Source organism: Eriocheir sinensis, chromosome 42 (assembly GCF_024679095.1).
Source record: "Eriocheir sinensis breed Jianghai 21 chromosome 42, ASM2467909v1, whole genome shotgun sequence".
In the NCBI taxonomy this organism is placed as follows: Eukaryota; Metazoa; Arthropoda; class Malacostraca; order Decapoda; family Varunidae; genus Eriocheir; species Eriocheir sinensis.
The window spans coordinates 173586-200992 of NC_066550.1; the positions used below are offsets into that span (position 1 = coordinate 173586).

Genomic DNA, 27407 nt, shown 5'->3' on the forward strand with positions numbered 1-27407 from the left:
TCAGGCAGGTGAACCCACGCCCAACACACGCAGTGATACCAACATGAGTAGCCTGTTCTCAATGGCTTCGTCCTTGGTGTCAGTTTGTAACGTGCTGAATGTGTAACGATAGTTTTTTGAGTGTGTGTACCACCAAGAACTAACTCATGAAGTAAAGAAGAATATGAGACCATGATTGAAGATACCATCCAGAGTTTAAGTATAATACTCAAAGCAAACAAAAGAGTCCTATTAGTTGGTGACTTTAATTGTAAGGAGGTAAATTGGGAGATGTTTGAAAGTGGAGGTAGTGAAACGGCATGAGGGGAAAGGTTTTTAAGATTGACGATGGAAAACTTGACACAATGGGTGAAGGAAAACACAAGATATAAAAGTGAAGACGAACCGGCGAGACTGGACCTGGTGTTAACAAAGGGAATGCACTTGACGAATGAATTAAGGTATGGATGCCCCCTGGGTAAGAGTGACCATGTGTTAATAGAGATGGAAACAGAAGAGGAAGGAAGTGAAGGGGATGAATCATATAAACAGGTTAAACTATAGGAAGGCAGACGTGGAAAATCTCAGGAAATACTATGGAGAGCTGGACTGGGATGAATTAAAGAGAACAAGTGAAGTGCAAGAAAAGTATGATATTTTCAGGGAGGTGTATAAATCAGGAGTTATGAAATTTGGACCAGAATATAAACCTAAAGAAAAAGGAAAAAAGGACTGGTTTAATGCAAGATGTGCTAAGGCAAAAGAAAAAAAGACCAAAGCATGGAAAAGATTGAAAAGAAATAAAAACCAAAGGAATAAAGAAGATTATAAGGTAGCGAGGAATGAATACATGAAAATAAGGAGAGAAGAAGAGAAGGGATATGAAAATGATATTGTGTAAAAGTGTAAGGAACAACCTAAATTATTTTATAGATTCATAAATGGAAAGACCAAACCAAGAGAAACAATAGAAAGATTGAGAGACAGGAATGTGATAGTCGAAGATCCTAAAGTCATGACTGAGCTACTAAACAAAAAGTTCCAGCAAGTTTTTACAAACGAATCAAAATTCAATGAACCACAAGAAAACAAGATAGATGTTCATGTGGAAGAAGTCACAGTAAATAAAGAGGAGATATATAATATGATGGGGGAGCTGGAAGAGAGGAAAGCAGTAGGACTGAATGGAGTCTCAGGTTATATATTGAAAAAATGCAGAAATGAGCTGGGTGGACCAGTATATGATATCATTAAATACTCAATAACAACTGGTGAAGTGCCAAAGGAGTGGTGAAGAGCCGATGTGGTCCCCATATACAAAAGTGGAAAGAAGGAAGAACCCTTGAACTACAGACCTGTATCATTGACCAGTGTAGTATGTAAAATATGAGAGAAAGTGATAAAGAAACAATGGATGAGATTTCTAGAAGAGCATAATATAATCACAAGTAAACAATATGGCTTCAGAAAAGGGCGCTCATGTGTGACAGACTTACCGAGCTTTTACTCAAGAGTGACAGACAAAATACAGGAAAGGGACGGATGGGTTGATTGCGTTTACTTGGACCTGAAGAAGGCATTCGACAAAGTTCCACATACAAGACTGCTATGGAAGCTGAAAATAAAGGAGGATTAGAAGGGAAAATGAAGAACTGGATGGAAAACTACCTTAGGGGAAGAGAAATAGAACAGTGGTAAAGGACATAAAATCAGAATGGAGAATTGTAGAGAGTGGAGTGCCTCAGGGCAACGGTATTGGCACCAGTACTTTTCCTAGTAAATGTTCATGATATGCCAGAGGGGGTAAACAGGAGCCTGTTTGCAGACGATGCAAAACTGCTAAAACATATAAGAAACAGTAAAGACTGTGAAATTCTGCAAGATGACCTGAACAAGATTTGGAAGTGGAGTATTATATGGGAGATGGAATTCAATGTGAAGAAATGTCAGGTAATGGAAATGGGAAAGAGTGAAGGGAGACCAAAATGGACATATAAAATGGGAGATGGAAAAATATTAAAGAAAGTTCAAGAAGAGAGAGATCTGGGAGTGACAATACAAGATAAACAACAACCTGAGAGTCATGTTAATTGGATATTTGGTGATACGTATAACATGGTGAAAAATATAGGATTAGCATTCCACTACATGGATAAGGATATGATGAAAAAGTTAATAACCACTATGATTAGACCAAAATTGAAATATGCGGAGGCGGTGTGGTCTCCCTATAAGAAGATACACATAAAAAACTAGAAAGAATACAAAGGATGGCAACAAAAATGGTCCAGCTGGAGGGATTGACATATGAAGAAAGATTAAAGGAAATGGACCTACCAACACTAGAACAAAGAAGAGAAAGGGGAGACCGAGTTTAGCACTATACCTTCGGAACAAAGCGAACGCGAAACTCGAGAGGGTACTGTATATCTATATATGTTACAGTAAAATCTTCAAAACAGTAAATCTGTAAATTTCCTAGAATTTTCAGGAAATTTACAAAGTGACTTTCAATCAGTAAATTCACAAAATTACTAAAAAATTTAGGTTAGGTTAGGTTAGGTTGGTTAGGTTAGGTTAGGTTAGTTGATGCTCCAGTAAATTTGTAAACTAAAAAATTTAGGAAATTTACAAATTTACTGGAGCATCAACTAACCTAACCCAACCTAACCTAACCTAACCTAAACTAAACTAAATTTTTTAGTAATTTTGTGAATTTACTGATTGAAACAGTCACTTTGTAAATTTCCTGAAAATTCTAGGAAATTTACAAATTTACTGTTGTGAAGATTTTACTGTATATATATATATATATATATATATATATATATATATATATATATATATATATATATATATATATATATATATATATATATATATATATATATATATACATAGTTATTCATATTCATTTCTCATTCATCTCAGGTAAGCATATTTTATTCATATCATATATTCATATCTTTTGCATCTATATTCATATCCATGTCTATTGTTTGTATTCATATAATTATATCATGTTATTCTTTTTTTCACATATATGCATAGCATATCTAAAGAATCACATCATGTTCATACTATATTTATCAGTAATAAGTCATACCATATACATAATCATATCACAGTCACATTCCTCTCATAACGCATCATATTCACATATTCACATCAATGAATATTCATATTCATATATAATACATGTGTAACACAGGCTATTTTATAAACTATATTATTGGCTGTTATAATGCCTGACAAACCCTCATCTTCCTTTATTTAATACACCCGTAATGGATTTTATACTTACTGAGTGTACTACAGCCGGCGCCAAAAAAATCGTCGCACCTTTACACTTCCGACGCTCTAACGCTACGCATTTATTTTGTCTTGTCAACCATATGGGTTGTTACTATGGTAAAACAAACCCTCATCTGGCAACTCTTCACTTACTTGCCAACGTCAAATTGAAATATAACGATCAGTAACTGTCACCTCGGCTTAGTGGTAGGGTGTAGAAGGTGACCCCGCGCTCCCCTTCCCCTCCCTTGATTACTTGCTTTCAGCTAGACTGCTGTCACTTTCTTGTTGAGCTGCGCAATGGGTCACACCAAGCTCGACATGACAGAGAAAGGCTTGGTTGTGGCTTACATTGGTGAAGGGATGAGTAAACATGAAATAGAACAAAAATTTGGCAGACCAGAGACAGCTTTTCATCGCGTCAAACAAGCTGCTGCCACCCTCCGGACAAACGCCATTCCAGAGAGCAAGACGGGATTAGCGAGGAAGAGGAAGACACACCCAAGACCTGAAAAGGTGATGAAGCGTCAAGTGATGAAAGACTCTTTCCTCACAGCCAAGGAATTGAGGGAGATGCACGCCGATGTGTTGGGAGAGGTGTCAGTGCGAACAATTCAGCATCGACTGCAGAAAACCTTTAGTTGCCACGTTGTCACGCTGTGCACAAACCTCTCCTTACCAACAAAATGGGGAAGCGGAGGCTAGATTTTTTTAAGAAATATGAATACTGGACATTAGAAGACTGGCGCAGGGTGGTGTTCAGTGACGACAGTGCCTTCAAAACAATCCCTAGAGCACCACTAAAGTAGCCCCACACCATACCCGCTGGAAACTTCACTTTCTTTACCGAGTATTTACTGTCAAAGCGAGCGGCAGCCGGCGGACGACGCACCAACTTTTGAGCTTTAGGGATTGTTTTGAAGGCACTTTCGTCACTGAACACCGCCCCGCGCCAGTCTTCTGATGTCCAGTGATCATATTTCTTGCAAAAATCTAGCTTCTGCTTCCTCGTTTTGTTGGTAAGGAGATGTCTGTGTGCGGCACGACAACATGGCAACTTGAGGTTTCTGCAGGCAGCAGCAGCTTGTTTGACGCGGTGAAAAGCTGTCTCTAATCTGCCAAATTTTCGTCCAATTTCGCGTTTGCACATTCCATCACCAATGTAAGCCACAACCAAGCCTTTCTCTGTCATGTCAAGCTTGGTGTGACCCACTGCGCAGCTCAAAAAGAAAGTGACAGCGGTCTAGCTGAAAGCAAGTAATCAAGGGAGGGGAAGGGGAGCATGGGGTCACCTTCTACACCCTACCACTAAGCCAAGGTGACAGTTACTGATCATTATATTTCAATTTGACGTTGGCAAGGAAGCGAAGAGTTGTTAGATGAGGGTTTGTTTTACCATAGTAACAACCGATATGGTTGACAAGCCAAAATAAATGCGTAGCATTAGAGTGTCGGAAGTGTAAGGGTGTGACGATTTTTTTTTGCGCTGGCTGTAACTATACTAATCTCACAATGCTGAACATATCATGTAGCTACTTAATTTGTTTGTTGCTTCGTTGGTGGCACGGAGCCACTTGGCAGACACCTCCTTGTCTTGTGGGAAGGAAAACACGATCACGCTGGGTCCAGTTTTGAAGTTTTCTTCACAGTAAAGCACACAGCACTTGTATGGCAGTAGTATCTCGGTAAGAGGCACAAATAATGTTAATGTTTACAAGTTTTTCACTGTTTTCGGTGTTAATAATGCACAAAACAGAGAGCGTGACCTCTCCTGACCGCAGCTGACCCGACACTACCTAGCACTACTTGGCCTACGTCACGGCCTACTCACCCCCCCAGCGAAGAGGCCGCCCCCTCTTGATGGCCTTTGTGGAGCCCCCCCACACATGAGATGCATACTTCATACAAAGGCAGACAAGGCCCCTACATATGGAAAGCATTTGTGCGGGGGAGAAGAACTAGCGGAGACGATACAGAACGCCCAGCCTCGAGGAAGCTGATTTAGTAAGAGAGGAGCTGTGAAGTTTCCAGTTGAGATTTTGAGCTAAGGATAGACCAAGGATATTTAGTGTTGAAGAAGATGACAGCTGAGTGTTGTCGAAGAATAGGGGATAGGTGTTTGGAAGATTGTGTCCAGTTAACAGGGGGAGAAACCAGGCTTTTGAGGCATTGATGGACACAAGGTTTCTTTTACCCCAATCAGAAATGATTGCAAGATCAGTGATGTTGTATGGTGCAGAAACATGGACTTTAACTAGAAAGTTGATGGCGATATTGAGAGCAAGTGATCGCAGAATGCTGAGGTATATGGCAAGGATCAGGTGGCAAGATAGGGTGTCCAGTGCAGATGTAGCTAACAGATGTGGAGTAGAGGACCTGGAAACAGTGCTCAGAAGGGAAAGACTCTGATGGTTTGGACATGTAAAGAGAGCAGGTGAGGATACAGTGCTGGGAGTTGTGGAGAGATTAGAGGTAGAAGGAAGGAGACCAGTGGTACATAGACCTAGCAAAACGTGGAGAAGGTGTATACAGGAAGACTTGGCATTGATGGGATTGGATGAACATCAAGTAGAAGACAGTAGAATGGAGGAGAGAGCCATAAAACGTCCAACCACTCAGGAAGAGTGAAATCGGACGTTAAACGAAATGATGATGATGATGATGATGACAGTATATAGAAAGCCGTTAAGCCAAAAGCCTCTCAAAGATCTTAGAGAGGATATGAGTAATAGAAATTGGGCAGTACTCAGTAGGAAAAGTTGAAGCTGAGGCTCCCTTCGGGATGGGGGTGATGTTCGCCTTGCACCAACAAGAAGGAAAACTACCAGACTTCAGCAGTAACCTAAATACTACAGCAAGTTTTGGTGCTAATAATGTAGCAATCTTCTTAAAGAATAAAGGAAAAAACATCTGGGTACGTCCCACCATATATATCAAGATCTAAAAGGTACTTTTTCAATTCACTGGATCTAAATGCAACTGAGCTAAGTTTTGGAAAGGGGAAACAAGGCAAAGGTAGGGATAATTCATCATCACACTGTTTGTTAATAAAAATATCAGAAAGTAAATTAGCCTTTCTTAAAGGAACAAAGGACATTGAACCATCAGACTCGCGTAATGGAGGCATGCTAGAATCAACACCAAACAAGGAGGATTTAAGAGAAGCCCACCATTTGTGTGATTGAGTAGTTCCTGCAAGAACCTCCTGTATATGAGAATTATAAGCAGCTGCAGTTGCTTTATAGATGCTCAGAGCATCAGCTTTAACTCCTTCATTACTGATGGCGTACCATAGTACTTCATATAAAATTTTGGCTAAGGAACCGATGAAGTACATGTGTACGTTATCGCTCAATGACGATACACAGCACTTCATTTTTTTCGGTTTGTATGTTTTTTATAGTTGGCACCTTGTGTTTCAAGGACGTTGGGGACGTTGGCCTTGGGGGGTATGATGTGAAGTTCGGGGGTGGTGGCGGGCAGTCTGTGATTGACACGTGATGTGCCATGGCGTCTTTTTCTCCATCCGATAGTGATTCTGAGTGCGATATGACTCTTGAAGGTGACTTACAAGGGTCAGATAATAATGAAATTCAATCAGAAGGCTTCATAAGTGACTTGGATCAAGACTATTTGCCGGAGAATAACAGTGAGGCGAGTAGTGACGAGGAAAATAAGAGTGATGTGAATGGTGACGATGAAAAAACACCACACAGCCCTACACTCCACACAGCCCTACACTCCTTGACACTCGTGGCTGATCCCTTTGCTGATCATCATCCTGGCACTGTTCCTGCCCTAATTGAGGATTTTTCTGGTGTTCATCCTGATTGTCCAAGGAATGACATGAGTGCTTTGGACTTTGATTGAAATAGTATACATCTCGTGAACAAAATCTATCAGAACACATGAAAAAAGTACATAAATGACTAAATATTGGCGTAAGGATAAATATAAACTACCCCCACGAAATTAGGAGAAGCGCACAAAAAACTCGGTGCGGGAAGGGGGGGGAGTCGGTCACAAAGGGGTTAAGAGCAGAGACTGGGTCATTGGATCGAAAAAAAGTATCCCACTGAATATCATCAATTTCAGAACAAACATTGGCCCAATTGACTCGAGATTTAAGATAGACCTGACAGGAAATGGTGATATCAGGCACAGTGAAGTCTAAACAGATCTTACAATGAATGGCATTATGGTCAGAAGTACCTATGGGAGCAAGGACAGAACTCACTACAACACCAGGAATGTCAGTTAAAGCAAAATCCAGGCAGCTCCCAGAACTGTGTGTATGTCCATGAATCAGCTGCTCACAACCAGACAGGTTAGAGAAATCCAGAGCAGCAAGACCATTATACTATTGGTTAGAGATACAGAACACAACCATTCTTGGTGATGGCCATTCAAGTCTCCAACAAATATAAAAGATGCTTTAACATCAAATGACTGTATTGAAGCCATAGCAGTTAAAAGGCAATCATACAAGTCATTATTAGCATCTGGATTCCTATTTAGGTTGAAGGTACAACTTCGTTGTACTCTCTGCTCTAACTCTACAGTTTTGCAAAATCAATGACCTGCTCTCTCGCCATCTCAAATACCATAACCTTACTCTTTCCAGCATTCACTCTCGACTTTCTCCTCTTACACACCCTGTCAAACTCATCCACTATCCTCTGCAGCATCCCCTCATTCATGCATGAGGGGGACATGCATATAATGAATGCATATAGAAGGTGACACAGTGGTGTAGATTGCATTTGAACCATGACACATATATATTGTATTGTAGCACTAATAATGTTTACATAAATCTTTTAGTTTATATTATTATTTGATTTATGACTTATAACACTGTTGTGCACACTTATATGTGTGAATATAACACTATTGAGGACACTCATATATAAAATACTTGTGATATTCTCAAACCATGGCCAGAGGTCAACTGTCTCAGTGTCCTGGGAGCACATCATGGGTCAAGGGAGGGGGATGAGGGGGGTGGCCATGGCAGAACAAAGGCAGGCCTACAAGAAAAGCAAGTTTGGGCACGCTGGCTGCACTGCTTATTATGCTGCAATTTTTTAAACTGAGGTCCATGTATATACAGACGTGGCACTGAGGGGACGGATGAGGTTGCCTGTATATATATATATATATATATATATATATATATATATATATATATATATATATATATATATATATATATATATATATATATATATATATATATATATATATATATATATATATATATATATATATATATATATATATATATATATATATATATATATATATATATATATATATATATATATATATATATATATATATATATATATATATATATATATATATATATATATATATATATATATATATATATATATATATATATATATATATATATATATATATATATATATATATATATATATAATCACCTACAGGCAAACAAAAACATAACCATTTAGGTTGTAAAAAAATCAAGACCAGCACACAGCTCAACACAGCCCCTTCCAAGGAAATTTAATTACACCTTTGACCCCCTCACATTTGTCACCCACACTTTGTGCTCAGAACTGTATGGCCCCTACTACAGGAGAGTGGTGGCTTCAAACCTAGCAGCTCAGACTACCTCCACCAAATAAACCTCTTTGCTCTTTCCTAAGGCATCAGTTGTGAGAGCTGTCAGTGCAATTCTCTTGATCTACATAAATTCTCCACATAACCTATGTATATATTATGGGACTTTTGAGATTATTTTGCATATTGTTTTCCCCACTTAACTTGTAGGTTATGCAGATGTTGTTATAATTTTGTGCTTCTCAGTATTTATGGAAAAAAATTCCCCAACACTACTGTACCATGAGAAGATGCAGTGATAGGAGTCCCCATGCAGATAATGTTGAGTTGCAGGTAATGGATTACTGAGCATTTACTGCAGTCAGAGTGTATAATGTTATATAATGAACACTTGATTCTTTACAGTGCTGGGACTAGCACCTGGTTTGACCTACACATTCTGGGTAAGGTCATACGAAGGTCGCAACCTTGGCCCTGAGACCACAGTCAGGGTCATAACACGAGGCAACAAGTTGTTGCCAGTGGAGTCTCTTCAGGTTGTTGTGACAAAGGAAGGAACGACTGCTAAGTTGTCCTGGACTGAGCCACCGTACAAGACACAAAAGGTACAGTACATGAATTATTAGTGTAATTTTATTTTTATTTATTTATCTATTTTTTTGTTTGTTTAATAATTTAGTTTTTTACAGTAATGGAAGCAGTTCAAGGGCAGCATGCAGTTAGCAGGTTCAGGAGAGCAGTCAACATGGAAATATCATTTGAAAACAGAAGGAAGGGCAACATTGTGGTGGAATTTAAGAGGCAAAAGATTGTCAGTAAAAGGAGGGAAGTTGATGAGACTAAGAGCCTTTGACTCTACTCTGTCCAAAAGGGCTGTTTGTGTGGAGTCCTCCAACACATGAGATGCATACTCCATACTAGGATGAGCTAGGCCCTTGTATTTGAATAACATTTGGGAGGGGGAAAAACTGGTGGAGATGATCAGAATGCCTAACATTGAGAAAGCTGATTTAATAAGAGAGGAGATATGAAGTTTCCAGTTGAGATTATTTTTAGCCAAGTGTCTGATATTTTACAAGAATCTATTTTAATTGTTGTAATGTGTTGTGTTCAAAATGATATATTTCAAACCTATTAATTAGACTAAAAATCATGGCACCCTTCCAGTATTCACTGTACCTTTTAGTTACAATTACCATCATCATCATTAGTCATTATTGTTCTACTGCAAGACAAGCCTTTCCTAACATTTCCCATTCCTGTCTCTCTGATGTAAGCGTACTCAATCCTGCTGCTGCAGATTTCACTTCATCACACCATCTGGTTTTCTGTCAGCCCTAACTTCTACAGTTTCTTGGTTTCTACTGTGATTGTCTGTTATTGGTTGGAAATATTCAACATTTGTTTGTTTTGTAGTCAATGATGTTTGCTCTCTGTCTCTTCAGTATACTATAATTTTTATGTCACTAATGGCAGGTGTCTTGGACATACCGGATCATTTGGGGTAAGAGTGCCAATGATTTAAAGCACAGCGCCCACATTGCCACCACCCCCAACACGACTTTCATGATTCGTGGACTGGACGCCTGTGAGACTTACCATGTTGCTGTTATGGTCGGAGAACCCATTGGCATTGGTCCAATGGTTGAAAAGTCGGCAAGTTTATTATTTGTTCCTCTTAATTATTTTTTCATTAATTTTATATCTAATGCATTTATATAGCTATAATATTATATTTCAGAGTTATTATGAGGCACAGGCATGTCAGTCAAGCTCATGGAAGAAAATTCCCTTATGATTACAATATATTTGATTGTGGAAGATATTAAACTCCAAAAATAATCCATGTGAAAATCAATCTTCTAAACTTGGTCAAAAATATATTTACATTAAAATTAGACTTTTACACTATAGTCGGTTCACCCAAGTCTGAAGTGAGCATTATCATGCGCTGGCAACCTGCTGTTACACGCCGTGTCTGATTTCGTGGATACTGTATGCTAGCCTACGCATAGTAAACAGTGGTCAGTGTCAATGATGTACAGGTAACAATAACAAATACCGTCAATTATAGTTGATTTTGTGTTAAAAAAATATTAGTAATGTTGCAAATAGCTATTTTATTAATATAAAGCCTGCTAATTTTCTCAATGGTAGACAGCTTCAAGGCTGTTTAATAATCATAATCAGCAATCTTGTAAATTAACAAAACAGCTATTTGTGACATTACTAATATATTTTAACTCAAAATCGTTTATAATTGACGGTATTTGTTATGGTTGCCTGCATATTATTGACACTGACCACTGTTTACTGTGTAGGCTAGCATACAGTATCCACGAAATCAGACACGGAGTGTGACTGCAGGTTGCCAGTGCATGATAATGCTTCCTTCAGACTTGGGTGAACCGACTAAGGTATATGCACTAATGTGGTAATTTAATTTTATCTACAAACAGGACTCTAATTTTCACTACTCTTCTAGATTCATACTGATGCTAATCCCAAGGCTCCACCAAAGAACCTGCAAGCAAAGTTAAAGAACTTGACCATGATGACGATAGCATGGGAGGTGTCATGTCCTCAGGGTGGGATTGATCGTGAACAGTACATGGTGAGTCATCCATGCTTGTCGTAGAGGACAAAGTATTTTTAGTGGCACAGAAGACTGGTCAATGGCAAAATAAAATTATGATAGAAAGGCCAGCAACATGCTGCTTCATTAAAAAAAGAGACAGTAAGTCAAAAGATATTTACCCAATTTACTTCCAAAGGTGTCTTGAGAGGGGATGAAATCTGATCAGTCTTTAATGTGTTAAGGCAGCTTGTTAGTTAGTCTAGTATTTAGAACTTGCACTGGGCCTGCCTCCTGTACCAAAATAAATTATGTGAAATCTTTCTCTCCTGCAGTTATTTGTCACAGAAACAACCTACAATGTCACATCCTCCTATCAACTCCTAGGCCACAAGAATCGCTTTCAAAGCCATGTCATTCGAGTTGACTGGGGGGGTCGCTATTCTATCAGAATGAGAACTGCTGTCACTGATTCCATCCTGACTGAGCCTGTTATCTGCAATGGTCCAGACATTCCCCCTCCATATGAACTCACCTATGAATTCAACAATGGCTCTTTCTTCTGGAGGAATAGTCCTTCACTCCCCAAAGAAATATCATCAAGAAAGTGAGTACCATTATAAATTTGTCATGATTATCAGTCACCATTATCATATTCATAAAAGTCCTTTATAATTGAATGGCAATGGGTCTTTGGTTGTTTGGATTAGTGAATTTTTAGACTATCAGATGGCACCTTAAATCCCCATAAGTATTATCTAACATTAACTCTCTCGCGCACTTTCACACCAATGGCATGTATATCATATTTCCCGCCTTATAAGACGCACCGGAGTACAGTAAAACCCCGATTATCCGAAAGCGGATTATCCGGAAAACCGGATTATCCGAAATTGATCTGGATAATGCAATTAAATTTTTTTTTTTCTATACTAAAACGTTATAAAACATCAAAAATAAATAAAAGTAACTACATATGTACTATATTAACACATTTAAAATTGATAAGAACAGTTAAAATGAATATGCTTTCTAATACGTATTGCCGAAATAGCTTGTAACGAATAGATCAATGTATTAGACAAAAAACATTAAACAAACTCTCAACAACACCACGTCCGCACCTTCGCCCCAGCAAGGACGTAGGTGCGGCGAACGAACAAACTACTGCACGACTACTCTCACACCGTACTCTCAAGACAACGACACAAACACGACTCCCCTCTCCACTCCATGCCACATTCCCCTTCCAACATACGAGTTGAGCGATAATATGAGTCATCATACTGTGTCTCCACCTGCACAATGCATCAAGGTCACACTTGCAAGCTTGCACAACCATTCACAATCGCACTCTGCAACATTCACAATTCAGATCTGCAACGCTCACAAGTATCAACATACACTGGTCCAGACAAGGAGACACACAGACAAACATACAATAAAACATTTACATCACATGTTTTAAGCGTACTACTTTGTTTAGCGTAGCGTGTGTTTGTTTGGTTTCATTGTTTACATCATCAGTCGGCGGCAGTCGCGTCACACACTTCACACTGGGCAGTCGCATCGCGTTCTACCTGTGCTTCGACCTCACTTCTTTCTACATCACCATGCCGAAAGAAACCGGGAAAAGGAAGAAAGTTGTCCTTACCATACAGCAGAAGCTGGCGGCGATCAAAATGGCGGCCATAAATCCGGATTATCCGAAAAATCGGCTTATCCGAAAGAGGCTTCCCCCCTTCCATTTCGGATAATCGGGGTTTTACTGTATAAGATGCACCTATAATTTGGCAAGATATATTTAGAAAAAATTAAAACTCCATATTTTCCCTGAACTTAATATGTATGCAGTATTACATTTGGCCACCTTACTCACAATTATGACTATGATACCTTATATTGCTTTGTGTCCTTCTCTGTGTTCAAAGTGTTCCACAGTTCATTGAAGAATTACAGTGCTCTTACCCCGAGCAGTTGTGACTTAGAAATGGTAAACAACAGGGTTGGTTGGAAGATTCACTCACTGTGCAATGTGCCGAGCTACTGAGGGAACTAATCACATGGGGATGCTACCTTCGATGGGCAATCTTGATCTTGATCTTGACTTTCAGAGACCGTATACCTTTTTTCAAGTAGAAATAGATGTTGATTGTTGATTAATTTCTTTCAATCATATTATGTTTTAATATAGTTACTTTTACAGTGAGAGACAAAAATGCGTTTAAAGTAAACACTTTAGTCATCCACGGGTATCACAGAAAACGTCAACTGACCGGGCCACTGCACAGCAGAAATATCTCCAGACTAATCCACCCATGTCCAAGCCACAGCTGCCGAGCAGAGTCATGTTTAGCAGCACCCTGCTTCGCCAGTATTGTTCCCATGTAATAGACACTTTAACCATCACTGCCAAGGTACCCAGAACACTAGTGTCTGGCTCGCCATTACGTTGTGTTTTGTGTTTCATGTTCACGCCGTGCCATGGCTCCCACATGTGGCGCATCTTCTTTTTCTTGTGACTTGTACAGTTTTATCGCTTCGCATGTCCTCCTCTTCTCTTCTGCTTATTCACCTTTTCCTTTTTCTTTTGCATCACACTCTTCATTATTTAAATCAATTAAAATTTGTACCTTCGGCATATACCACGCAGGGGTAAATTTTGGGCATTTTCTGAGTGAAAAAAAGTGCATGTTACATGCCACAAAATACAGTATATTTCTTTCTGGGGACATCTGGGAACTATTGTGTCAAACGGAGGTGTTTTGGGTGTTGGTTTCGTACCATTAACAATAATCCCTAGGCCTACCAAAACCTAACCTTCGGCATATAAGATGCAGGGTGATTTTTCGAATCTTCTTTTTTGAAAAAAGTGAATCTTATATGGGGAGAAAACGGTATATGTTTAGAGCCCAAGTGCACTCTCACACCAATGGCACGAATGGGAACAAACCTGTTATTTTGAAATACTTACCGTATTTCCTGCCATGTGACACTTTTTTTCAAAACAGATTTGAAAAATCACCCTGCGTATTATACGCCGATGGTAAGGTTTTGGTAGGCCTAGGGGTTATTGTTACTGGTATGAAACCAACACTCAAAACACCTCCATTTGACACAATAGTTCCCAGATGTCACCAGAAAGAAAAATACTATATTTTGCGGTGTGTAACACACACTTATTTTTCACTCAGAAAATCCCCCAAAAGTTGCCCCTGCACAGTATATGCCAAAGGTACAAATACTAATTGATTTAAATACTGAATAGTGTGATGCAATAGAAAAGGAAAGTGTGATTAAGCAGAAGAGAGGAGGAGGACATGACCATACAGGTCACAAGAAGAAGAAGAAGCACCACGTGGGAGCTGAGGCGCGGCATGAACACGAAACACAAAACACGACACCGTCAGTCACCAGTGTGCTGGGTAACTTGGCGGTGATGGTTAAAGCAGCTGTTACATGGGAACTATATTGATGGAGCATGGTGCTGCCTGACATGACTGATCGGCGATCGTAAGGCGGACTTGGGCGGATTAGTCTGGAGGTATTTCTGCTATGCAGCGGCCTGGTCAGCTGACGTTTTCTGTGATACATGTTCGAAGGAAAGGATATCCATGGATAACTAAAGTGTTTATTGTAAAGGCATTTTTGTTTTTCATTGTAAAAATAGCTATATTGGAACCTAATATGATTGAAAAAAATAATCAGCAATTTCTACTTGAAAGTAGGTATACGTTCCCTGAGAGTCAAGATAAGGCCAAGATTGCCCATCAAATGTAGCATCTCCGTGTGATTAGTTCCCTCAGTAGCTCGGGGAAAGTTACCGCCTGCACACTGCGCAGTGAGTGTATCTAACAACGAACCCTTAAGTTTACCATTTCAAAGTCATAGCAGCTTGGGGTAAGAGCACTGTAACTCTTCAACTAACAGTAGAACACTTTGAACACAGAGAAGGACACAAAGCAGCATACAGTATCATAGTTATAATTGTAAGGTGGTCAATACATTAAATTCAGGGAAAATGTGGAGTTTTTCTATTTTTTTCTAAATATATCTTGCCAATTATAGGTGCGTCTTATACTCTGCTGCGTCTTATATAGCGGGAAATACGGTATATTCACGCTAATGGCGTTCTGGTTTAGCATAAGTTTCTCCACCTTTACCTAAATGTACTAAAGAGCAACCCACTACACTGGCATGGTTTTGACCTTGAGACATAAACAAAAGCAGTTTCTTTCATCTTGGCGCACTGGGCAGACAGTTCCTCTCACTTCTGTGAGATTTAAACCTTTCACGTGCTACATCACGGCCATACAGTACCGTACATCAGATAATAGTGTTGTGTACTCCAACACAGTGATGTGCTTGAGTGATATTTATTGTTTTATTCTATTTACAGACATTGAAATATTTTTATTGAACTACCTGAAGTAATGACACAAACCTTGATACAAGAACTTATGAAAACAAAATTCATGAGAGATTTTCTTGATTATATGTACTTTATTCCACATCTAAAAATGTGCTAAAAAGTTTATTAATCATTAGTTTTTAATAAAATAAAGGCAAAAAACAATAGCTTTTGATAAAATAAAGGCAAAAAACAATAGTTTTTGATAAAATAAAGGCAAAACACAATAGTTTTTGATAAAATAAAGGCAAAAAACAATAGTTTTTGATAAAATAAAGGCAAAACACAATAGTTTTTAATAAAATAAAGGCAAAACACAATAGTTTTTGATAAAATAAAGGCAAAAAACAATAGTTTTTAATAAAATAAAGGCAAAAAACAATAGTTTTTGATAAAATAAAGGCAAAACACAATAGTTTTTAATAAAATAAAGGCAAAAAACAATAGTTTTTGATAAAATAAAGGCAAAACACAATAGTTTTTAATAAAATAAAGGCAAAAAACAATAGTTTTTGATAAAATAAAGGCAAAACACAATAGTTTTTGATAAAATAAAGGCAAAAAACAATAATTTTTGATAAAATAAAGGCAAAAAACAATAATTTTTGATAAAATAAAGGCAAAACACAATAGTTTTTGATAAAATAAAGGCAAAAAACAATAATTTTTGATAAAATAAAGGCAAAAAACAATAGTTTTTGATAAAATAAAGGCAAAAAACAATAATTTTTGATAAAATAAAGGCAAAAAACAATAATTTTTGATAAAATAAAGGCAAAACACAGTTTTTGATAAAATAAAGGCAAAAAACAATAATTTTTGATAAAAATAAAGTCAAAAAACAATAATTTTTGATAAAATAAAGGCAAAAAACAATAATTTTTGATAAAATAAAGGCAAAACACAATAATTTTTGATAAAATAAAGGCAAAACACAATAATTTTTGATAAAATAAAGGCAAAAAACAATAATTTTTGATAAAATAAAGGCAAAAAACAATAATTTTTGATAAAATAAAGGCAAAACACGATAATTTTTGATAAAATAAAGGCAAAAAACAATAATTTTTGATAAAAATAAAGTCAAAAAACAATAATTTTTGATAAAATAAAGGCAAAAAACAATTTTTTTTGATAAAATAAAGGCAAAAAACAATTGTTTTTAATAAAATAAAGGCAAAAAACAATAGTTTTTAATAAAATAAAGGCAAAAAACAATTGTTTTTAATAAAATAAAGGCAAAAAACAATTGTTTTTAATAAAATAAAGGCAAAAAACAATAGTTTTTAATAAAATAAAGGCAAAAAACAATTGTTTTTAATAAAATAAAGGCAAAAAACAATAGTTTTTAATAAAATAAAGGCAAAAAACAATTGTTTTTAATAAAATAAAGGCAAAAAACAATTGTTTTTAATAAAATAAAGGCAAAAAACAATAGTTTTTAATAAAATAAAGGCAAAAAACAATTGTTTTTAATAAAATAAAGGCAAAAAACAATTGTTTTTAATAAAATAAAGGCAAAAAACAATTGTTTTATTAAAATTGTTTTATTAAAATAAAGGCAAAAAACAATAGTTTTTAATAAAATAAAGGCAAAAAACAATAGTTTTTAATAAAATAAAGGCAAAAAACAATAGTTTTTAATAAAATAAAGGCAAAAAACAATAGTTTTTAATAAAATAAAGGCAAAAAACAATAGTTTTTAATAAAATAAAGGCAAAAAACAATTGTTTTTAATAAAATAAATGCAAAAAACAAGTTTTTTTTTTAAATAAAGGCAAAAAACAATTGTTTTTATTAAAATAAAAGCAAAAAACAATAGTTTTTAATAAAATAAAGGCAAAAAACAATAGATTTTAATAAAATTGAGGCAAAAAACAATTTTTTTTTTTTTAATAAAATAAAGGCAAAAAAATAAAAAGCACACTGCTTCATTTTAGGAAATGTTTTTACTTTTCCCCAAATATCTCATGGCGCTAATTGTCATATTGGAAATCTGAAGGAAGTCTGAGACTCCTCATAGAATTCTATATTAAATGCATTTATCTTGAAAAGTTGGCCCAGAAAATTTAAGCACTGGAAGTGGGAACATGAGGTAAGTTGAAAAATTGTTTTTACAGACTTTATTCCATCTAAAATTGGCCTCTAAATTGTTTTGTAATTTTTTTTATTGTCATTTAAAACTACAACTACAGTAAACCCTCTGGTATCCGGCTTAATAGAGCCACGGGGGCACCCGGATATGGAAAAAACCCGGATATGGTGTAGTTTCAGTCTACGGACCCGAAAACCCAGCTTTCGATCATGGCCTGCCATAAAGGCACCGACAGAGTACTGCATAGGTGCTTCTGTCCATACTCATAATATGGTACACCCCATGGCTTTGTAGCAGTCAGTCTGCACCAGGGAGTGAAATACGCGCGATTGATGTGCTCTGGGAGTTGAGAAAAGAGTTTGAGCAGCGTCGTCACGGTTTGCACTCGTGGTAATCTCTCCCTGGCTTATCGCAGTCCTGCTGCACCTTGGGAGGATCTGTTACTTGGGATTCGGCAATTAGGTGCGACAGCCTCAGCCGGTAACTCATTCTGGGGTGCCTAGCCCCGTGTACACAGGCAGCAGCAGGGTTTGCACTGTGTGTTTCATTTAAACAGTTCTTTGACACTCCCACCATTTAAACCTTCATTGCCTTGACTCTCGTCACTTCGATATGGTCTGCAGCGCTTGGCAAGAACGTTTACGTGCCAGTTGTAGGGGAGAGCGGTGATGATTCGGCCACTTTTTAGAAAAATATTTTTAGAAAAAAAAGTTTAAGAAGTAGTGTAATTTTGTTGATCTCAAAATGTTCCTCCATCATTTGGCTCTTTCGGCTGCTAATATGACACTCGTAGCTATTTCCAGTTTTCAGATGTAGGTGTTGAAAGACAAGTTTCTAAGTCGTCCGAACCATTCCCACCCGTGGTGATGGTTCGGCCAGGGAGGTGGGATGGTACGGACACTCATAATACTCGCCATGATATTAATATAGTTTAAGTTTGATTGGCTAATAAACAATATTATATCTACTACAAAACATTTGTATAAGGACAAAAGTATCCTCTCAATATTTATAGGGGAAAAAAATAAAAGGAGAACTACAAGAAATATCTCAAAAATTTTGGTATTATATCTTCCTTCTTTTTTCACAAGCATAATATCTGAATATAAATCAACCAAATTAACCTTTTTATAACCGTTGCAACATCTATATTGTTTAAATTGATATAAATTTAATAAAAATCATGAAAAAATCAACTGTCCAAATCATCACGACTATAGAAAACAAATGTGTGGTCACACTCCTTTTCCAGCACGAGAGCCTTGGTGGTGATCGTGTTATACGGCAATACCTTCGCCGTGCATCGCTGCGTCACTGAAATAATTTACATTTCGCTAATTGCCATGTTTTTGAAGTGAGAGCTTACGACACACCCTGAAAATATTACATATGAGATGCAAAAAAACATAAACTCGGACTTGCATCAAAAAGAACAGCTCTGAGGGCGTGGTTGTCCCTTTGTGGGCCACGGCAACAAAGTTTTGCACATTCACACAAAATCTCACAGCACTCGCTCCCATACACTTTACAATAAGTGCTATGGCTGGACCATCCCACTGTCTGAATCATCACCGCTTTCCCCTACTGCGAAGCACACAGCTTTCCTGCGAACCTTCGCACCAGGTCGTCAATATCATTGCTACGTGCAAGCTGGGGTGTGCCTTATGGGTGCAATACGGCGCCCGGGCAGAGCTTAGAGGCATCGTGCGGGCAATTTGAACGACTTTGGCGGCGCGTGACAATTTTTTAAAAATTTTTTGGAAAAAATCAAATATTTTATAAAACTCCCGGATATGGGCAAGGTCGGATACGGTGCACCTGGATAACTGAGGGTTTACTGTAATAACAAAATCACTGATATATTATTTATAAGCATGAGTGCAGTCTTTGGGGGTGAAACTTGACTTGAGAAACAAAATGTTTTGGCACATGGAAAACTGCTGGGAGCCAGCCAGAGCAGGGATGCTACAAAGAGGCACAGAAAAGAAAACTTATTGAAACTCATGGTGCATGAGAGGATTAAAATGGGCAATTTGCATATCTACCTTAAGTAAAAGAATCACTTCTTAGACTTTTTATTTGTTGTGTTGTCCAGTAGAACACAAGCTACGATGTATGATCCCTGACTAATGCCACGTAGCGATTGCTTTGTAACTTTCAATCATGATATATACCCAACCAACCCCTGCTATCTCATCTTCTGCCACCATGATTCATTGTTATCACGCACATACTAAAAGCTGCCATCCTCATGCTATCACACACCTGAAACGCTCTATCACACAGTGAAAACCGTGACGTGTTGGTGGATTTGAATCACCCAGACTTTGCGGTTCAGGCAGCCGATTGGGGGTATGTTATCGACCATCCTTGCTCAGTGATTGGTCGACGCTCCCTGCCATTCTCCTGTTTGTTTTCAGTCAAGTGTGCATCTCTCCATTACCAATAATGAAAGTTGCCCTGTGTTCAGTTGATGAATTAACCGCCAAACATTGTGCAATGTTATGCCACGGAGCGAACAAGTTGCATCAAGATGGTGGCATTAGGTAAATGGCTGATTTTTTTGTTTTGTTTTTTTTTTTTGGGGGGGGGGGGCGGGGCCCGAAAATAAAGGCAGCATTGGAGCTATATGGGTGTGGCCAGTATCACCTCTGATGCACCTTATTACCTTCTACGAATGTTACATTCAACTATGATTGCTGTTTCTGGTAAATGGTCATTTATAAGAGCTGCTGAGGGAACTGTTGTTAGTCTAGCCACCTTTTGCTGTGCTCAGCTGATCAACTGTCTGGTTTGAATCCTTCCCTTCCACCTATGCACGGTGGGTTGAGCAGTTAACAAGTGAACCAAACTCACCTGTTTTTTGTGTGATAACAATGGCCGAGCAACATTACAAGAATCGCTGAGCATAACAAGGGGGCATTGTAAGTGTTATAATAAGTGTAATATCATGTTGGTACAGTGTTTGGTGGGAAAATATGTCTAAAGAGAGGTATAATAGGCACAAAATGTAGGTAATTAGCTTCCCAATAACCACTCAGAATTATTCCTATTGATTCTTCAGTGCAGCTGTCATGCATTTCCTCTATCACGCACAGTTTCGTAAACAGTTAGGCGCGATAGCAAGGGGATGGATGGATGTTAACTAGAGCATTATATTAACTATAACTCTTACTTATAAGAAAAAAGTATTACTCAGATACATGCTGGCATCTGTCAGTTTTTTATTTATTAACAAAAAAAGCAGATTATTCTCATATTTGTTACAAATTCTACTTTCTTTTTTTTCAGTTACACATATATTCTCCGATTATCAAGGAACATGGATATGACTGATTCAGAAACTCATGAGTGCTCTAAGCCGCCCCTGTTGGTGGATACCCTAGCAGCAGGCATTATTTACTATGCTGCTGTAGCCCTAAAGGATTCTAATGGATACCTCTCGCTGTGGTCTCAAACAATACGGCTCGAGAAACCTATTGGTAAGAGGATAATTTTATTTACTCCCATTTGGTTTGAATTGCTATGGCAGTGTGTAAGTGCATGAAGTGAAAGTAAATGAAGATTTGACTGAGTTCTCTATATATTTGAGTGTTCATCAAGGATCTATCTTGAGCCCTTTGCTGTTTACAATGGCTCTTGAGCCTCTGTCTGGTGTTAAAGAATAGAATCTCCATGAAAATTTTTGTTTGTGAATGATCTGGTGATTGTGGAAAGTGAGGCAGAAGCACAGGAAATGTCTAAAGGTGGAAAAATGGAATGGAATCCAAGGGTTTGATAATGACTGTGAATACAATAAAAGTGGTAATCTTATAGGCAGAATGTGGTATTATGTTAACTGAATGTGTGTGGTCATATGCAGTTTGCAGAGAAGGTGTAAGAAGTAACCCTGTAGCATGTGGGTGCAGAACATGTGTAGTGAATTTAGAGGTAGGTTCCAGAACAGTGCTGAGTTTGAGTGTGCATCTTGTAGAGATGGTGTGAAGGTAAGAAGAGCATTCATGTCATGATGGAAAGTCCCTGGAATGTCGGCAGTAACCATTCTTTGTCAACAGAAATAACTTTCATCTTCAGCAAGACTCAAACTTCAGCCTCTCAGGTTGCAAGGCCAAGACACTGTACACTGCACCACTGGAGCAGTGTTTGTGTGTGCACCTGTGTTTGGCAGTGTACTTTGTGTTTGTGTTTCCAAGTTTCCATTTATCATCTCTGTAGGGTTATAAATTATTATTTGTTCACTGCAGGAAAGAAAATTTTCCCAACTTCCTTCACTTTTCTATGTCTGATGTTATTGTACTCCATCCTGCCCTGGTGCAAAGGTAGTAAGAGGAATGTTCGATGGATCTGACCATCTTGCAGTGCTGGCAAAGTTAAAGCTGAAAGAAAAGTGGGTGTTTGAAAAGAAAGGTGAAGTAAAAAAGGAAATACTGAACATAGAAAAGTTACAGGAAAAAGAAATAAAAGATGAGTATAACCGTGAAATGGCAGAGGCCTTAAGTGAAAAATGGGAAAGTGTAAAAGATAATACAAATATTGAAAAAGGTTTTGGAACATTTAAAGAAATAATGGTAACTACAACAAAAAAAGTGTTAGGGATGAAAGTGGTGAGAGATGGAAAAAGAAAAGGAAATTCATGGTGGACAGAAGAGATAAGGAGGATAGTAAAAGAGAAAAGGGAACTTTTTAAGAAAACTCAAGAAAGAAATGTGGCTGAACAAGTAAAAAGGGAAAGGAAAAAGAAATATAGAGAATGCAAAATTAAATTAAAACAAGCAATAAAAGAAAGTAAGAAGAGAGTTGATGAAGACTTTGGAAAAAAGATTAAGTGAAAAATATAAGAGGAACAGGAAATCATACTGGAAAGAAGTAAAAAACGAAAGAAATGCAGAAAATATCTCCTCAAGTAAAATAAATGTATGGATGAGAACGGAAAGATGTTGAAAGGCGGGGAAGCTGTGAAAGAGAGATGGAGAGAATATTTCAAAAACTTAATGAATTTTGAGAATGGACATCCAGCAGCTGTAACAGCAGCAGTTTTAAGTAGAGGTAGAGGAGGAGTATATAAAGAAAGAAGTATAACATATGAAGAAGTAAATCAGACAATAAAAAGATTAAAAAAATGGAAAGGCAGCAGGAATTGATGGAATCACAGCAGAAATGTTGAAGTGTGGAGGAGATGTAGTTGTTAAATGGATGGTCAAGATATGTGAAGTAGCATGGGAGGGGGGGGTTGTGCCAGCAGACTGGACAAAAGCCATCATTGTCCCAGTTTACAAGGGGAAGGGCAGGAGAGGGGAATGTGGGAGCTATAGAGGTACAAGTCTCCTGAGTATACCCGGAAAGGTATATGGAAAAGTCATAATAGAGAGTGTGCAAAGACTTACAGAAGAGAAAATCAGTGAAGAACAAGGAGGCTTCAGGAAGGGAAGGGGATGTGTGGATCAGATATTTGCCTTCAGGATGGTAGTAGAAAAAATATTAGCAAAAGGAAAGAAACTATATGCTGCCTTCATGGATTTGTAAAAAGCTTATGACAGAGTCGATTGGATTGCATTGTGGGATGTTTTAAAGATTTATGGTGTGGGAAGAAAACTGCTTAGTGCAATAAAGTCTTTCTATGAGGATGCATCTGCATGTGTGCAGATGCACACATGGAGAAACAAGTGAACATTTTGAGATAAAAGCGGGCTTAAGACAAGGGTGCATCATGTCACCATGGTTAATCAATATTTATATGGATGGTGTTATTAGAGAAATTAAGGGCAAAGTTGGAGAAGTTGGAGTAAGACTGTTTGATGAGGGAAGGAAGTGGGTACTGAATTCGATACTGTTTGCTGATGACACGGTGTTCATTGCAGAAAATGAAAGTGACCTACAAAATTTGGTCAGTGTTTTTGATAGTGTCTGTAATAGGAGAAAGCTGAAAGTAAATGTCAACAAAAGTAAAGTGATGGTTTGTGAGCGAAGTAGAAGTGAGGTTGTAGATTTTGCATGCCCATTTAGAGTGGGAATTGAATGTGAAAAAGAATGCAAAATAATTTTGAATGGTGAAGAAATGGAGGAGGTCAATGAGTTTAAGTACCTTGGATCAGTTATGTGTAAGCATGGTGGTATGGAGGGAGATATAAGAGAAAGGGCATTGCAAGGAAGAAGGGTGGTAGGGTCTTTGGGATGAATCATGAATGGCAGAAGTGTGAGCATGGAGGTAAAGAGGGATTTGAGAAATACAATAATAGTACCAACCCTCACATATGCAAGTGAAACGTGGGCCTGGAATGAAATTCAGAGGCCTAGAGTGTAGGCATTGGAAATGAGTTATTTGAGGAGTGCTTGTGGTGTGAGTAGAATGGATGGAATGAGTAATGAAAGTGTGTATGAGCGTATTGGAATGTGTCACAGGGGTGAGGGGAAGAAGTGTGGAGTGGTGGAAGAAGTGAAGCGACAGACTTTAAAGTGGTTTGGCCACATGGAGGGAATGGAGGAGAGTAAGATGACCAGAAGGGTGTATGTGAGTGAGATAGAGGGAGGGAATGCTAGAGGACGACCTCCAGTGAAATGGAGGGATAGGCTGAGAGTACGTTAGGGAGAGGGGGGAAAGATCTTTGAGAAACTTTGAGCAGGCAAGGAGGGAGTGTCTGGTTAGAGAAAGTTGGAAGCTTTTCTGCCATGGCTATCCCCTGGTGGGAGCTCCTAGGAGCAGGCGTCGATGAAATGATGATGATGATGATCCTGCCCTGACATAGTTTTAAATTTCATCCTTGCACCTGCTTCTCTGTCTGGCCTGATTTCTTATTTCCTTTGCAGACAATGAATTGGTGATCTCTCAAGGCAGTGCTGTAGGTGTTGGTGTGTCAGTGTTCCTGGTAGTAGTTGCCCTCATCGTGGTGGTCGGCATCTTGGTGGTCCGGCACAGACGTCTTGCTCGGATCTTAAGTGTTTGTCAATCATTAAGTTCCTCTCAGTTACTAGAGTGGTAAAAATGTTGAAAATGGAATAACAAAGACTAGCAATATTTTTGCGGTTTGAGGTATAAAGTTTGGCATAGTAAAATCTTAGTGTTCTTCAGTCATCATGTTTCTCTCAGTTACTAAAGCTTGAAAATTGTGTGACAGTTGCTCCGAGGTTTCTGAGGCAGCCGGCCAACGCTCTCGCCTATGAGAAGGAGAACGTGGAGCTGGAGTGCAGCGTGTACGGCCAGCCAGAGCCCTCTCTCTCACTGGCTCAAGAACGGCGAGCTGCTGGTGGAGACGGAATACCTTCAGGTGAGCCGGACTTCTGTGGCGGTGTGGAAATTTATCGCTGTTACAGGTTTAAAGGACAGAGATATGTAGATTCATAAGATAGATAGATTGGTGGATACATACATACATACATACATAAGGGAAAGGAATGTGGGCCCTAAATCAGTGGTTCTTAACCTCTCACCCTCTGACTCAGTAATTTCTCTCTCTCTCTCTCTCTTTCTCTAATTATATTTGCTATTCTCTTACCAAGAGCGTCTAATATTGAGAAGTTTATGAACAAATGCTATCGCCATTACTTCAGTAGTCTACTTAGGGCTTGCCAGTTTCTTTAACATCTGTAAGGAAATTTTATTGCTAGATGCCGTGGAGGGAAGGACTACTTCCTGGAATGCTCTAAATGGATTATGTAAACTATTGTTCTTTGTTATAATTTTTTTTTGTGGTGAAGGGGACAGACTAAGAGCAGAAAAAAAATTGCAGCAGACTGCTCCCATAAAAAGAAAATGGAAAGATCCATGAAGACAATTATCAATAATGACTACAGAGAGGCCTTGACATTTCCCTCTTGAAAGATGAATTAATCGTCTTTTGTTCATATCCTGCAGATGAGGATGACGACTCCCCAATGATACGAGGGTTTTCTGATGACGAGCCACTGGTCATTGCTTAGTGGCCCCCCAGACACAGCATCATCCTTCCTCTATGTATTATTGGCTGTACACTGAGTAATCAGCAAAAATCATGATATTGTATATTTTAACTATATTGTACATATGGATGTATATGTTTCACTAATAGCATCAGTTGCATTATTCTTATCTTGATTGTTGTGTGGTTTTTTTAACATTGAAAAATGGAATTATTATTTTAAGAAGTCAAGTATTTTTAGTCACACACACACACACACACACACACACACACACACACACACATTGAAGAACATCTTTTTCCTCAGAGTTACTATGTGCATAATTTTAAATGGTATCTCCCCTCAGTTTTAGAATGCTGAATGTTTTTCAATTGATTATTTTACTACATAGTTCACCTCTCTCATTAAAGATTAGAGGATATCAATATGTCCTTTACAACCGTTTAACTTATACTTTCCAGCAGATGAGATTATTAATAGATCACTGTAAGGCGTGTGCAATAGTGTTTCTGGTTGGTTTTATGGATGGATGGTTAGATTTATTTTAGTTGACAGGGATTCATTTTGCCAGCTAGAGTAAAAGATTTCTGCATCAATAAATAATATATATATATATATATATATATATATATATATATATATATATATATATATATATATATATATATATATATATATATATATATATATATATATATATATATATATATATAAACTTGCACACACATGAAATGGTCTTAAGTTGTGCAAATGGCGAATACACAAATGGCAAACTTAATAACCTATGGGGAAAAATACATATGGGCGGTCACGGCCCAAAAACCCCCCTACCAGCAAAAAAGAAAAGAAAATGGTCTGCTGTCAGGAAACACATTAAATTAATAATTAACTGTACAATAGATTAATGGATTAGTATGATGGTGGTGCAAAGGTGAGGCAGAAAACATCGAATAATCGCAGTCACCGCGAGACCAGCGGCATCTCACTGACAGCAAAATGGCGTCCGCTGCTCTCTCTCTAGCTGTTCTGGCAGCAAAATGGCATCAGCTGATCTTCCTGATGACGTTTAAACATGCATCACTAGCTGTCCTGGCCGAAGAGCTCCTTGCAACAGAGGATGAAAAGGAAGTTGCAGTGGTTATGGTGGCACAAAGGGGTGAAATGCAATGGAAGCACTTATATGTGTTTGTTTGGGCCGCCATATTTGCTGATGACATCATCACAGCACGGAGGCGCTCCACCTCTCCAAACCGGGCTGCAGTGGGCGGTCCGAATTGGCGACTTGTGCTGCGGCGTCACGTGTTTGAGAGGACCTGGGGCGGTCTGGGCGGCCCGATTCCCTCTCTCAAACGCAGCCCAGGGCTGCGTTTGAGAATGAATTGGAACGTTCGAGCTCTCAACGCATGACGCCGCAAACAACTGCAAATATGACCCAAAAACACATATAAGTGTTTCCATTGTATTTCACCTCTCTGTGCCACCATAACCACAACAACTTCCTTTTCATCTTCTGTTGCAAGGAGCTCGTTGGCCAGGACACCTGGTGAGGTGCGCAAATGGTGGGA

At 38.1% G+C, this 27407-nt stretch overlaps 1 protein-coding gene across 1 annotated transcript; it reads left to right on the forward strand.

Moving 5' to 3' along the window:
• The first annotated feature begins 9252 nt into the window (after window positions 1-9252).
• On the forward strand, window positions 9253-26332 carry LOC127010182 (uncharacterized). Its single transcript, XM_050884057.1, has 8 exons — window positions 9253-9473; window positions 10345-10524; window positions 11354-11482; window positions 11779-12050; window positions 21241-21431; window positions 24754-24882; window positions 25062-25211; window positions 26304-26332. The coding sequence occupies exons 2-8, from the start codon at window positions 10435-10437 to the stop codon at window positions 26330-26332; spliced, it is 990 nt and encodes a 329-aa protein (XP_050740014.1). The 5' UTR covers window positions 9253-9473; window positions 10345-10434.
• The last annotated feature ends 1075 nt before the right edge of the window (window positions 26333-27407 follow it).

Coding starts and splice junctions, on each gene's coding strand:
- LOC127010182 (XM_050884057.1), top strand. CDS start 10,435: ATGATTCGTGGACTGGACGCCTGTGAGACTTACCATGTTGCTGTTATG. Junction 10,525..11,353: donor GTCCAATGGTTGAAAAGTCG/GCAAGTTTATTA, acceptor CTACTCTTCTAG/ATTCATACTGATGCTAATCC. Junction 24,883..25,061: donor ACGTCTTGCTCGGATCTTAA/GTGTTTGTCAAT, acceptor ATTGTGTGACAG/TTGCTCCGAGGTTTCTGAGG.